The sequence below is a fragment of the Pristis pectinata genome, chromosome 1 (assembly GCF_009764475.1).
Source record: "Pristis pectinata isolate sPriPec2 chromosome 1, sPriPec2.1.pri, whole genome shotgun sequence".
In the NCBI taxonomy this organism is placed as follows: Eukaryota; Metazoa; Chordata; class Chondrichthyes; order Rhinopristiformes; family Pristidae; genus Pristis; species Pristis pectinata.
This window is the reverse complement of record NC_067405.1, coordinates 53,603,244-53,618,375: the sequence shown is the minus strand read 5'-3', so window position 1 is coordinate 53,618,375 and position 15,132 is coordinate 53,603,244. Positions and strand designations below refer to the sequence as shown.

Genomic DNA, 15,132 nt, shown 5'->3' with positions numbered 1-15,132 from the left:
GCAAAGAGTATCATGGCACTCCAACAGTCTTTTCCCTGACAGATCACTGGAGAACTGAGATACCACTTCAGCTGTGTGACAGTGGCTCCATTGAATGGACCTGCTGTGAAGACTCACAGTGACAGGAAGCATTCCCCCCAGCCTTGGCATGCCATCAGTGTTCTACTTGTCATCTAATGCATGTTGAGCTACTGCAGTCAGCAGTCTTCTAGACTGAGAGTTCCTCAAGATCAATGAACAGAAAACTCTTGGAACTCATCCCTTATTTGGCCTTAATGGTTCAAATTCAAATAGTGCAACAACAGAGTGCCAAAAATCAAGGAGTCTTGACTGCTGTCAGGCATTGAGCTGTTTGATTCAGAGTGCATGGTCAAAAACCAAATGAACAATGAGGGTTATGAATCCCTTTTTGTTACAAGCGCAAAACTAAGATGTGATAAGACATTTGCAAAATGATGCAGATGTAATCAGCTGTGAGGTAAATCCCCCATCTTGGTGAACAAAGGTAGGGTCTGAATTCCTTGGGTCATGTGGATTGAAACGCAAGAGAAACCTTTCCTGAAAAGTAAGTCCTCTGCAGTGAATAAGCTAAGTAAAGAGAGGGAGGGACAACCAGCTTGGATGAAAGAACAAAAGACAAAGAAGGAAAACATAGAGGAGGAGGGAGAAACAATAAAAAATGAAAGACATTTGGTTTTTACCATCTGACTTAGAAATATGTCACTGTCACTTTGGTTGAAGGGGAAATTAATCTGGCAGAGGAAGAGAGTGACGCAAATATTTCCAAAAAAGATTGCTTCAGAGATTGATTAAGCTTTCCTCAGAATATAATTCAGTAAGATGGGTTAATGCACAATTAAAATGCACTTCAAGTTAGAAACGGATTTCTTCAACAAGGAAAAAGCTAAATCAATTAATTGTATTATTTCATAAGCTAATAATTTAATATAATTAATAGTCACAAAGCAATTTAACGGAACAATTATAAAAGCATCAGACATGTGAAAGAGAAAGGAACTGGCTGAATTTCAGACAATTTATTCCACCACATCTAAGCATTAATACCATTGGAGAAAAAAAACAGTCATCTCTCTCCGAATAAGCATTCACCTGTTCATGATTTGCTTTCGAATGAAGAAAGCTGTGAGTCTACTGCTAACTGTTGCTTGGTACATTCCTACGCACTCTTATTTATTTATTGGCACTTGGGCTTCACTGGCAATGCCAGCATTTATTGCCCAAAGTGGTGGTGAGTTACCTTCCTGAACCATTGCTGTTCTTCTGGTGAAGGCACACCCATAATACTATCAGACCAGCAGTTGCAGGACTTAGACCAGCGATTAGGAAGGGACAGTGACATATTTCTAAGTCAGACGGTATGTCAATTGGAAGGGAGAATGCAGGTTCAATGTGCCTGCTGTCATTGCCTTTCTCGGTGGGAGAAGTTGCGGGTTTGGGAGGTGCTGCCAGACTAACTTGGGCTAGTAACTGGAGTGTACCTTGTCGATGATAAACACTGCAGCGACATTAAATCTACTTGTGATACTGTAATGTTTGATAAGATACAAATGATTCTCCAAGCCACTGTTTGTAGTGATAGCTTAAGTCAAGTTAAATTATTGTTACATGGATATTAGAATGTTTTTCCAACTGTTTTAAGAATAAGATTTCGTAATTCTTGCTGACAGTAAAACTTCTGCTTCATTATTTACAAATAAAACAAGTTGGTTTACATAAAATTAGAAATAATCTAAACCTGAAAACCACAAATAAAAAAAACTTGCGTTTTATACTTTCTACTAAATAATTGCAATAATCAAATCAGTTATTTCTTACACAAAACTGAATAAATGTTGACCAGAACATAAGCATAAAACTAACTGAAGTGGATGAATTCGGTTGCAAGCACCTTAATTTGAAAACATCACCCTATTTTGAACTTGATGTCATTCATGCTTTGGAATAAAGAATTGCTATTACTGGTTAAAACTGATAAATAATAGCAGCATAGATACTTACATCCTTCCCTGTTGGTCCAGGAGGACCATATGGACCTGGAGGACCTGGTTGACCCTACAAATGGAAACAATGCAATTAATATCTCAAGCAGGATGCACTGTATTGCTGCCACAAAACAACAAATTTCACATCATACAAGTCAGTGATAATAAATCTGATTCTGATTAATCTACTATCTAATAAATTTATACTATCAAAGATAGAATGTATCACAAAATGTATACAAAGAAAAAGGGAGATGACAGTCTCCATGATTAATTTGGAAGACGAGAACAGTGGAGATACCTCATTTAATTTACAGTTATATTTTAATACCTTGCCCAAAAGTTTAAAGAACGTAAAAATGATGGAAATTCAACAAATTGCCTAAAAATTACTTCTTCATGATCAACCACACTACCATTTTTGTATAAGTGATAAATGTTATGTTCATGACAATTACATTTAAATCCATGTCATTAATAATTAGCAGAAGAAGCAAGGGACCTGGTACTAAGTCTTACTAAGACCTACTGCACAAAGCCTTTCAGTCAATAAACTTCCCCATTTGACCATCTTACTTTGCTCTTTTCCACTGATGTCATTGCCTCATAAAACAGACATGGTGGTGGATACAGCACAAAAGCAGAAAATGCTGGAAACACTCAACAGGTCAGGCAACATGTGTGGAAAGAGAAACAGAGTTACTGTTTTAGGTTGAAAACCCCATATCAGAAGTGGGAAAATAAGAAAACAAGGTAGTTTTAAGTTGCAGAAAGGTTGAGGGAGGGATAGATAGTAAAAGGAGATTATCTCTGAAAGGATGAAGTCAGGGTTGCCGTGTTGGTAAACTGTTGGTGAAGCCATCAGTTTGATAGATTAATGAGGGTAGTTGGAGGGAGCGAAAACAAAACAAATATGTAAAAACTGTGAAATGCAGCTGTAGGAAATGCCCAGCAGATCAGGCAGTGTCAGTGGAGAGAAAAAAGTGAGTTACTGTTAGAGATGGATAACCCATAGCAGAGCAAGCCAATTCTGAGAGAGCAGGTTGCCTGACATTCAAAAAGCTGCAAATGCTGGAAATCTAAAAAAACAGAAAATACTGGAAACACTCAGCAGGTCTGTGGAAAAAGCAAAAGTTAACATCCTGGATCCAGGAGCCTTTGTCAGAACTGGGAAAGAGCAAATGTACCTCAGTTTTCAGTAGGAAAGGAGGTGAGGTATGAATCTAGAACAAAGGGAGTATCTCTGATAGGGCCAGTCCAAATGACCTTATGGGGGCAATTACCACCATATTAAGCTTCTTTATCTATGTAATTGTGTATAAATAGTGAGGTTGTGAAACATATCCATCAGGCCAGTCTACACAAATACAATAAGAAGAGCTGAGCCCAGATAACAACAAGCAGAAACGGCAATTATATAATCAAAAAGAAACACTGAATTATATAAAGTTGGAGTATTCAGCATCAAATTAGGAAGGCTGCAACATGCCCAGACAGGATATGAGGTGCTTTTCCTCAAGCTTTCATTGGGCATCATTTTAGAAGTGCAGGAGGTCACAGACAGAAAGGTCAAAGTGGGAGTGGGATGGCTAATTAATGTGGCAGGCAACAATCAGCTCGGGGTCACTCCTCTGGACTGAATCCGGGTACTCTACAAAGTGATCACCCCATCTGCGTTTGGTTTTTCCAATGTGGGGGAGACTACACGATGAACACCAAATTAATACGGTACATTTAATAAAGTTCTTCACCTGGAAGGATGGTTTGCACCTTTGGAATGGTAGGAAGGGAAGTGATAGGACAGGAGTTGTGACCGCATGCGGAAGTGCCATAAAACGGGGACTGGTTGGTGGGGATGGAAGAGTGGACCAGGGAGTTGTGAAGGGAGTGTTCTCTGCAAAATGTTGAAAAGAGAGTGGAGGCGAATATGTGTTTCAGTGGAATCTCACTGGAGCTAGTGGAAATAGCAAAAGATAATCCATTGAATGTGGGGGTTGGTTGGGTGGAGGTGAGGGGAACTTGGTCCAGGAGGAGAGGGAGTGAGGACAGAGATATGAAAATCAGATGAGATGTGGTCAAGGGCTATCTCTGCTATAGTAGAGGAGAAGTCACAATCCTACACATCAATACCCCACATTCTCTCTTACTGAAAACTGATCTGTATTTCTTTCTTTCCCAGCTCTGATGAAGGGCCCTGGACCCAAAATGTTGACTCTTTCTTCTTCCAGAGATGTTGTCTGACCTACAGCATTTTGTCCAGATGAAGTGTCTCGACCCAAAATGTCAACTGTCCATCTCCCTCCATAGATGCTGCCTGACCCACTGAGTTCCTCCAGCTTTTTGTGTGTTGCTCCAAATTTCAGCATCTGCAATCTGCAGCATTTTCTGTTTCTGTTTCAAGTTGCCTGAAATTGCTGAATATGATATTGAGTTCGCAAGGCTGCTATGTACCCGGAAGATGAGATGCTGTTCCTCAAGCTTATGTTGGATTTTGTTTTAGCAGTGCAGGAGGCCACGGGCAAATAGCTCAGAGAAGGAGTGGAATAGAGAATTAAAGTGGTGGGCAACTGGAAGCTCAGAGTCACCCCTATGGACTGAATGCAGGCACTTCCTAAAGTAATTCCCCAGTCTGTGTTTGATTCTTCCAATGTAGAGAAGACCACGCTGGCTTCAGCTTAGTTTCACTTGCTGCTTTCTCTTGGCACACATGAGCTTTTTTATTTTCTTGATCAGTCTGTTATGTAGAATTTGGCCATTTTGCTAAATACCATGTAGATGTATTACATGGTATTTAGTATGTTTGTCTTAGATCCTCCTTGTTATCTCCTTAGTCTGACACAAGCTTCCTTAACTAACTCTGACTGATTTAGCTGTGTTTTTCTAAATAATCATGCAGTCCTTCAGAATTATTTCCACTAATTCCCCTGACAGGCTGATTAGCCTGTGATTTATCCCTTGCTTCCTTCTTAAAAAAAAACATGGTAGTTCTGATCTTGCTCTGTAGCCAAAGAAGATTGGAAAATGATAGAGCCTTGCTATTTCCTCACTATGCCTTTTAAGAACTTGAGATACATTTTATCTTAGCTCGGTGATTTATCATATTTTAAAGATGCTCAGCTCCTTAATAAGTCCTCTTTCTGAGTGTTTACCAGTTGCAATAATGCATGTTCTTTATCCTTAAGGTAGGTCTATAACATCTTCTGCAAAGACACATATAGTTTTAAATGTTTTTAATATAGACCTTGGATGTCTTCCCCCTCTACATTCAAATACCATTTTGATCTCTAAGGGTGTCCTTGACTCCTAAGTTGCTCCATTATCACGATCTGGCTACTGCTTAGACTGTGGAAGTGTTGGATGTGATGTACTTGGGAAGTCAGTACCAGCTCCACTTTTGTTCTCAGTTCTTGCTGATAATTTGGATTTGGGATTATAGAACATTGATATAAAATTGTCAATGATTCAATATTAGTAAGAAGGATCATAAGAGATCTAGAAAGGCATTTGTAGGTTGATAAATGGCAGATAGGTAACAAAGGGAACTTAATTGTGGATGTACAAAATGGCACAGCTTTTTGAGAAGAAAAAACACAAAGTGGGTGCATGCCCACAAGGCATAACTTTTGTTATGTATAACTTATATTCCGTATGTTGTTTGTACCTACATGCCTGTGAAGCTGCTACAAGCAAGTTTTTCATTTTACCTTACTTCACATACTTGTGTACATGACAATAAACATGACTGGACTTGACTTGACAATGGAAATAGGCCACTGTGTATGATGAACCAACAGACCTATGGGCTCAAATGTAATATCCCTTGAAAGGGATACGTAGATAGACAAGGCCTAGCAAAGCCATCAAAACTATGAGGAGGAAATTTTTTAATACTGTACTTAGGTAAAGACTGAATGAATAGATCTTACAAAATTATAATTGGGCCAAAAGCAGAGTGCTGTGTGCAGTTTTGTAGACATATTCCACACAAAATCACTGCCATCTTTTCCTCCAGAACAGTAAAAATACTTTTAAAATTATTAACTGGAGACATATTTGTGATATGCCTTGGTGCTTTACAAATGTATATTTTTCCTTTCATTACGACTCTCAATAAATACTGCCATTTCAGAAGCACATCGATGCAAGTACAATAGTGTCATTTGGATTTGTGAACTCTTGGGGTCAAGAGCATGTCTCCTCCATGTCAGATTCACATCAGCTCTAGTGGAGCCCCATACCATAGGCTCAAAAATGCCTAAAGAGGTTCATTACATCAAATAACATGATATGTAGAATTTATTCTTCACAGGCCAGAATGTGCATTTCTGTCTGCCGTAAAACTCTGTTTTATTAAATCCTGAAAATAATTTCAGATTATACCTATGTATAACTGTGTCCTTTTTGTTATGCTCTTGTAAATCTGTTAAAATTAAATTATTATATGTTAGATGTTTGCTAACACCCAGACACAGGTCTATCATATGTTAAAGCTGATGACAGGAATGTTAAAAGACTTTTTGGTGTAGTTTCATTGAAAAAGGCAGAAGTTTAACCTAAAAGCTTTAAAGGGCCATCATCCTAATGAGCAGTCAAACAAGCCAGGAAGACCGAGAATAAAAAGTAAGAAGAAATGAATTAATTAAACAAACTGCTGGAGGAACTCTGCAGGTTAGGCAGCATCTGTAGAGGGAAATGGAATGTACTTTTCTGCCCTTAGAGCACCACTTTCCTAACTGTAGATCTTTAAGATACTCACCCTAGCACCAGGTGGTCCAGTCTCACCCGCTCCCCCTGGGTAACCTTGAGGACCCTAGGTGCAAGCAAAATGAACACATATGAAGTAAACAATAAATATCATTATTTTTCAGAATAAAATTGTGTGTTTCTTACAATTCAGTTAAAAGCTTCTCATTTTTTTCTTGAATCATGAGTTCATTACAAGTAAAAAGTGGGATATATTTTGATGATAATAAAAACATTAACATTTTTATGATATAACATAAGAAAAAGCTGTTTCATCCAAAAATCACAATGCAGACATTTACCATAAAGAAAGTGCAACTGTACATTACAACCTATGGACAACTAAAACTGAACAGTTATTAAAAAATGTGATCATACGTGTTGAAAAGTAATATGTTTTATGCTGCAATATATCATCTCTGTTTGGGAGGTTTTTCTTCTTAACATAGTGAATAAGATTTACAGATTTTGTTTGGGTTAAATTATATTAGCCAGCAGCTCTGTAGAAAGCCGCAGATGCGATCCCTCTCATGGACCAGCTCATCTCTGAATTCCATGCCTGAGCACTGGGATGTAGAAGTTAGAGGCAAGCTGGAGGTTAGATACCAGTGCAAAAGCACTGAGCCAAGAGGCCAGATGCAGTTTGCTGAGAGGTGTCACTCTTGTTTCTGATCGGAAGGTTGCGATCTCATAGTGCTACTCTGGAAACTTGATCATAAAATTTACATCTAAGAGAGTGCTGTGTCTTCAAGATGACTCGTTATATTGAAGACTTACCTGCTCTCTCAAGTAGGCTCGAACAATGTAATTGCATTATTAGAAAATCAGTTTTGGTGGGACAGGAGTTGTGTTCGAGAATCTTGAAAATATTATCTGTTGTGTTATCGCATGACGGTTTAGGAAACCTTACAAGTTGTAAATTGCCTGTCATGCTTCCATCCTTTACATTTAGAGTGGATGCTCACAGGTTCTTCAGCACAGTAGGACAAGTAAATCTGGGCATAGAAAAGGAATATGGGATACTTGCCATTATTGGCTGAGGTATGGAATACAATAGGATGACCATTGTAAGGACAGCAGAGATTATACCACAACTAGAGCACTGTGAGCAATTACAGTCACCACAGGAAGGACATGATAAGACTGGAGAGGGTGAAGTGGAACTTATGAGTGTGTTACCAGGCTGGAGAATTATTAGTATATGGAAAGGCTGGCCAGGGTGGGATCATTTTCTTTAGACCGAAGGAGGTTAAGGAGGTATCTAATCAAGGTGTGATAGAGTGAATAGGAAGGCTGTATTTTCCTTAGTACAGAACAAATATCAGGAGCTGTGGGATCATGTTAGTTGGTGGAGAGTTTAAGTAGGTCAAGGAAGTATCTTTTTCACCCTAGAGTATTGCAGGTCTGGACCTCTCTGCTTGATAGAGTAAGGGAGTCCAAAAACTTCACCACATTTCATAAGTACTTGTCTGAGTAGCTGATGTGGCATAGGCATGGGATTATGAAGTGAAGGTTGGCTGTTCAGGATGCAAAGGTCTAAATCGTCTCTTACTTTGCTGTAAATTTCTATGATTCCCCAATTCAACAGTATTACAACAGCAGTGATATTTCCAAGGTACAGCACTGATCATGGAATTTGGTTTGTACTGTAGAATTCTCTGGACCCACAAAAAATTCCTTATGCACTTTGAATATTTTATGTTTTGAGGAGAACATAAGTAAAACATACATACACATAGAGTTACACTAGTTTATTTGTAAAATGGACAAAAGAAATTTTATTTGTGCCTAGCACTTGCACCTTTAACTCCTAAATAGTAAAACTCAGATCTTTTTCCTGAAAGAATGATATTTACTTCAATATAGTTAGAAGTTTCTAACGTTATTTCGATTGAAACTGTTTATTTCAAAAGAGCAAGAGGCCTTTATTACACTGCACTATAGGAGGTTAAGAATAATAACACTGGGTCCACGCTTTCATCACAACATTTTTTTTGAGACAAATTAAATATACATTTTTAAATAAAGCAAAATGCATTTGGCCTCAAGTTCTGCATCACTTTAATCCATTTACTGACATAGCATGATGTAGCAAACAATTTCAGAACAGCAAGAGTTGTGGAAATATTAGGGAAATGGCTTTTAAGTAATTGGTGATTTTTTTTTAGAATTAGTTGCTTTATTCATTGATACATTTGGTTTAAAGTATTGTCAACCTCAATGAGAAAAGCATCCAAACACAAAAAGTAAACACAAATGGTAAACACAAGCAGCTACTTACAGGTGGTCCAGGAGGGCCAGGTGGACCTCTTACTCCTGGAGGGCCCTAAAATACAACAGAATTATAAGTTGGCATTGTTCTGAAATTAAAGCAAAGTGTCTGTAGCTTGTTTTTATGCATGCATAAACCATCTATTTAACAGAAGCGGGAAGACAAGAATCAACTCACTGGAGGAGAGATAATACTTGGGCTGTACTTGCTATTCTTGCCACTCCATCCATATTTAGTTTGAGGATAGGTGATCTGCAATAAAGAATAAATTTGAATGCTCTTTGCAGATCAAAAATTTAGAAACCTGAGAAAATTAATAGAACAGTCGAATTAATTAAAGTAACCATTTTGTTTAATCAAATTTGTCTTAGTTCCTGGAGGAATAATAACATGACAATAATAATACAAACTACTTTTTCCTCAGTAAAGAGAACAAGTGCTATCTATCAATTTCAATGTAATGCATTTTGACCATTTTACACTGTCATTTGTGGACTAAAGAAAATAAAAATTTTTGATTATTGCATTAAGGACTGACCCCAATGTAATTATACATATGGTAAAGCTAAATACTTAGAATTATACCTTCAAAAATTTGGAAAAAACCTCAAATTTATTTAAACTTATTTCTAGAAATAATGGAAGTATATTTAATGTAATTATCAAAAGATAAGAGGAATTGAGCAGGCAAAAATATCTGGAGATATATCACAAAGATAATATCCAACACAGTTATTCTAACTTTACAGAGATCAATGACGGTACCAAATTTAGAAAACTGTATGCAAGTTGAATATTATGACGTCAAAACAAAATAGTTTAATTGAAAGGGCAAAAGTAACAAATACTGGTGGAATATGGGGCCATGACACTTAGAACTTTGGTACAGGATAAATGCAACAATATAAGCATGATCACTGTCTCCCATTCAGTAGCTAAGAATTTTAGGAGTACCATGCACAGATAATTCTAAATTGTGTAGTTAGTGTCACTGATTTGAAAAAGAAGTTCTGCAGCTTTTTAAAATTTAAGAGAAATTGCCCTGCAGGTGCCAACAATGTACCTAACGTATCCATGAAAGGGGAATGGGGAGATGGTAAGGAGGAGGGGAATTGGGCAGGGAGGAAAAGGGTAAAGAGGAGGTGGAAAAGTGGAAGGGAGAGAGAAGACGAGGAAAAGGATGAGAGGGGAAGGAAAAGTGGACAGAAGAAGACAGGAGGAAGGCGAGGAGAGATCAGTCAATGGGAGGAAGAAAATGGAGAGGAAGGAGGGAAAGGGAAGAAAGGGAATGGAAGAAGACAGAAATGAGGGGAAGGGGAACGGTGGTGGACTTGGGAAAGCATTGGAAGGGAGTACGTGAGAGGGGAGGAGACAGAAAGAGGAATGCTGACATTGTAATTAGGCTCCAGAGCCCACTCAATATGCTCTGTCGAAGAGTCTAAACAGTGGTGTATGACAAAAGTTATTCCCACGATGAACCTACCTTTGAGAGTTACTGAGCTGGTAAAACTTAACATCACTGGGCACTTTGTCTAGACGTGGAGGAATGAACAAGTTCTCCTCTACACCTGACAGGTGACGTGTAAGGCATAAATGTGAATTGCATCTGCTGCTCCTCCTCAGAGAGTCCGATGGTGTCAGACGCACTGGCATCTCAATCCCAACTCAACTTGAACTTCCATCTTTCACACAGAAGTCCAAGACATGCTGATTTATGAACGGCTGATTGCCAGCATATCCCTCAGTCTAATGCAGCCCAGTGAAATAAAGTACCAACTGCAGCTTATATCTAGGCATGTCACAAGTTATATATTCCTTTCTTTTAAATGAAGTCCTTAGAACAGCTGCCTTCAGAATTTGATGTTGATTTGTACTGAATGTTCAATATCTACATAGCAGTAATGAGGACTTAAATAAGATGACCTTTAAAGTTAATACCAATGACCATATAATCAATAAGCTATGTTTCAAGCAGCATGACTAAAAATCTCAACTGGGTGGCAGGGAATGCTTAACTTACTGCACCAGACGATCCTGGGTATCCTGGAAGTCCAGGAGGTCCGGGAGGTCCAGGAGGGCCAGGGTAGCCATTACTTCCAGGTGGACCAGGTGGACCCTTATAAATAAAATGAATATTTACAATCAAATAATAAACAAAATTCAACTCATGGCACTCAGATGCTCATTTTGTCTTTCCAAGCTTCAAGGCTTACTTTTATTTATTCATGAGATGTTGGTGTTGCTGGCAAGGCCAACACTTATTGCCTATCCCTGGTTGTACTGTGAACCACCTTCTTGCAATCTGTGCTGTGAAGGCACTTACACTCTGTGTGGGGCAAGGAGTCCCAAAATTTAGAAACAGCAATAAAAAGGAGAGTAACATGTTGCCCAGCCAGAACGGCATGCAACTTGTGGAGGAACTTGCAGATGTGGTGTGTTATGCACCTGCTACCCTTGTCCTTTTAGGTGGTAGGTGTGGCAAGTTTGGAGTATACTGTTAAAGACTCCTCAGTGAGTCGATGCATACATATTGCCAGGAGACCAAGATTTCGCTCCATAAGCCAGTGTTGTGTGCGATGGTTGTCCATGTTAAGAGATCACGCACAGTCAAATTCCACTTTTCAATGTGAAGCAGGATCCCAAATGTCAGACCCTTTCTTGGTCTTATGTTCCAACAGCAGCAGAATTGTTGTCAATCCCTAAGCAAACAATTTCCTTAAAAAAAATGCAAACCTTATATGGACACAATTAGAATTACAATTACATAAAATGGATGGTCTTGAAAACTTTGCACTGATCACTTACAAAGCCTCAACATTGGAAATCAGTTAGCTTTGCAAGTTAAACTTTATTATCAAAATTGCTATTAAAAATGTAAACCATCTTTAAGAAAAAAAATAGCCAATTCTTTTCTTGCTGAGATCATCTGAGGTTTTGGAAATAATTTGATTCTTCTAAAGATGTTGATGTGAACAAACACCAACCTGTCAGAAGTCCCAGTGGTAATATTGTTTGATAGTTGAGATTTATATGGATAGTACTAATAACTAACAATGAGTAGAATGCATAAAAGCTATGCATATGATACAACTCTTTTATACTTACTATTACACCAAGAAATTGGAATAGTATTTACAATTCATGATAACTTTCATTGGTATCATTGTTTACTATTGCAAATTAAGATTGAATTTAAATTAAAAGGTTTGCACTTACTGGATCTCCCTTAGGTCCTCTGTTAATTGAATTGCCATTCTGTAATGTAGAAAAGATACATTTTACTCATAAGAAATACTGTAAAAATGAAAAAATACTCCAGTGTAATATGTGAGCAAAACTCATCATTGTTAGATGAAAACATAAAAAATAGCATGCTTAGGCCATGCAGCTCTTTGTGCCAGCTCTGCCAATCAACAAGAACATAGCTGTTCTTTTGCATGCACAATAAGAGATCATTCGACCCATTGAACTTCTGGTTACTTCCTGTAAAAAAGAAACAATTCGGTTAATCCCTTTCCCTTTATTGAATGCCACCATTGGATCTATTTCTAGCACATATTAGAAACAACAGTTTTAGAATGACGATACTTCAAAATCATACCAAAACACCTTGAAGAAATTGATTAGAACACTTGGCACTGGAAGGTGGCAGCAAAATGGGAAGATTTACTACTAGAATTCTTCTACTCATCCAGTGCAGATTTGGCAGGAAAACAGTGGAAAATTCAGATTATCAAAGCAAATCTCATGAAGCTGTGTTATACTATTTCCATAGGGTTTCAAAAGCTCCTTCTCTAAAGTTATACAGGTAAAATAACTTTCTGAAAAATTCATCCTCTGAAATATCAGTTGTCTCAAATAATAATATCCTTTCCTTAACTGATATATAAAAATATTTAAATTAATGTTAGTGTAATTGTTGATGGTCTAACATTTTCTAATATATATATGAAGTGTGGAAATTTAAGGGGTATGCCAACAGCATTCCAACTAGTTAGTTCACTCTTTGCCCAATGTGCAGCTAATGATCAATGTCTAGATGTTCATGTGAAAGGATGACGAGATTGATCCTTTATCCAGAAGGACAGAAGTGACCTGATACTGGATCTTGGATCTCACTTACACTCAGTCAGCAAACTGCTAAAAGCCTTCGGGTAAATAATGAATAGTGGTGACTAAAACTCATTGAGGCTCTGGATATACAGAAAATTTTAGCTGGGGCTTATTGTGGGTAGGTTCACAAAAAACTCCACTGTAAAACAGAGGATCCCGGAATAAAACAATAGCTAAACAGATTTCATAATGATGGGCATTGCATGAAATGATATTCAGAATATATTTCAGAAATCCAAACATTTTTTTAAAACACTGTAGTCCTCAAAACATACTATTACAGTCAAGGGTAAATTCTAAAGAAAATACCCCAAGCTGTTCAGAAAAACATGCATAAAAGTTATTTTTTCTCTAAAGCTGGCTGCTCACACCTCCTCCCTCATCTCAAAAGACAAACATGTCTCTCTTCCCTGGACACATTTTCTATTGTCCACCCACAATAACTATTGTATTTCACAGCATCAGCTTTCTGAGAGTCCTTCAACTTCACTGACACATGTGTTTCTCTAATGAGAGAGAATTCTGGAAGGGAACAGTGGCAGGGATCGTAATATGAAGAACCTGACAGCTTATTGTGCCTGAATCAATCTTTTAAAAAACACTCTTTGAAGATGTAGTATCAAGCAGCAGGTCCAGACCTATCAGTACTGTATCCCAGTGTTTTACTGTAACAGATCCATGCTCACCAATATGGTATCCAGTTTTATACAGTGATAGATCCATGCTCACCACACTCTATCCCAGTGTTACATGGTGACAGATCCACACTCACCAATATTATATTCCAGGGGGGCAATGTTGCATTGGTATTAACACTGGATTAATAATCTAGATACCCAAAGTCTTGGGGACCTGGGTTTGAATCCCAGCACAGCAGATAGTAATATATTTAAATTCAAATTCTGGAACTAAAAAGTCTAATGATGATCATGAAAACCATAGTCGATTGTTGGAAAGACCCATCTGGTTCACTAGTGTCCTGCAGGGCGTAATCTGCCAATCTTGTCTACATGTGAATCCAGACCCACAGCAGTGTGGTTGACGGTTAAGTGCCCTCAGAAATGGCTGAGCAAGTCATTCCGCAGTAATAAACCACTAGAAAGCCTCAAAGAAACAAAACCAGACAGATCACCCAGAATTGACCTAGGCACCAGAAAGAACAACAAAAAACTGCCCTGTTGATACTGTGAAGTCATCCTTACCAACATGTGGTGGTTTGTGTCAAAATTCAGAGAGCAGTCTCACAGACCAGTCAAGCAACAGCCTGATATTGTCATACTCATGGAATCATAGCATGTAGTCAATGTCCCAGACACCACCATCTCTATCCCTGGGTATGTCCTGTCCCACCAACAGGACAGACCCAGCATAGGGGGCGGTACAGTGGTATACATTCAGGAGGGAACTGCCCTGGGAGTCCTCAACATTGATTCTAGATCCCATAAAGTCTCATGGCATCATGTTAAGCTTGGGCAAGGGAACCTTATGCTGATTACCACCTACCGTCCCCCCTCAGCTGATGAATTAATGCAACTCCATGTGGAACACCACTTGGAGGAAGCACTGAGAGTGGCAAAGGTACAATGTGGGGGACTTCAATGTCCATCACCAAGTGTGGCTTGGTAGAACTGACTGAGTGCAAAAAGACATTGCTGCTTGATTGGGTCTATGGCAGCTGCTGAGGGAACCAACAAGAGGGAACAACCGAATTGCTCTCATCCTCACCAATCTACCTGTCGCAGCTGCATCTGTCCATGACAGCATCGGTAGGAGTGACCACAGCTCAGGCTGTTGTGTGGATGAAATCCCGTCTTCACAGTGAAAATACACTTCATCGTGTTGTGTGTCACCATCAATGCTAAATAGGTGTGAACAGATCCAGCACTTCAGGACTGGGAATCTTTGAGGCACTGGGGGTCATAGGCAGCAGCAGGATTGTACTCAACCACAATCTGCAACCTCATGACACCCAGCATGTCCCCTACTCTATCATCACCATCT

General features: G+C 38.6%; 1 protein-coding gene across 1 annotated transcript in view; it reads right to left on the bottom strand.

Moving 5' to 3' along the window:
* The window catches only part of LOC127574545 (collagen alpha-1(III) chain-like), a 124,037-nt gene that overhangs the window by 78,697 nt on the left and 30,208 nt on the right, over nucleotides 1-15,132 (bottom strand). The window contains exons 3-8 of the mRNA XM_052023607.1: nucleotides 12,235-12,273; nucleotides 11,039-11,134; nucleotides 9,196-9,270; nucleotides 9,028-9,072; nucleotides 6,760-6,813; nucleotides 2,020-2,073 (exon numbers count right to left, since the gene is read on the bottom strand). Coding sequence (XP_051879567.1) covers nucleotides 2,020-2,073; nucleotides 6,760-6,813; nucleotides 9,028-9,072; nucleotides 9,196-9,270; nucleotides 11,039-11,134; nucleotides 12,235-12,273 — 363 coding nt within the window. The remainder of the gene's footprint in view (nucleotides 1-2,019; nucleotides 2,074-6,759; nucleotides 6,814-9,027; nucleotides 9,073-9,195; nucleotides 9,271-11,038; nucleotides 11,135-12,234; nucleotides 12,274-15,132) is intronic.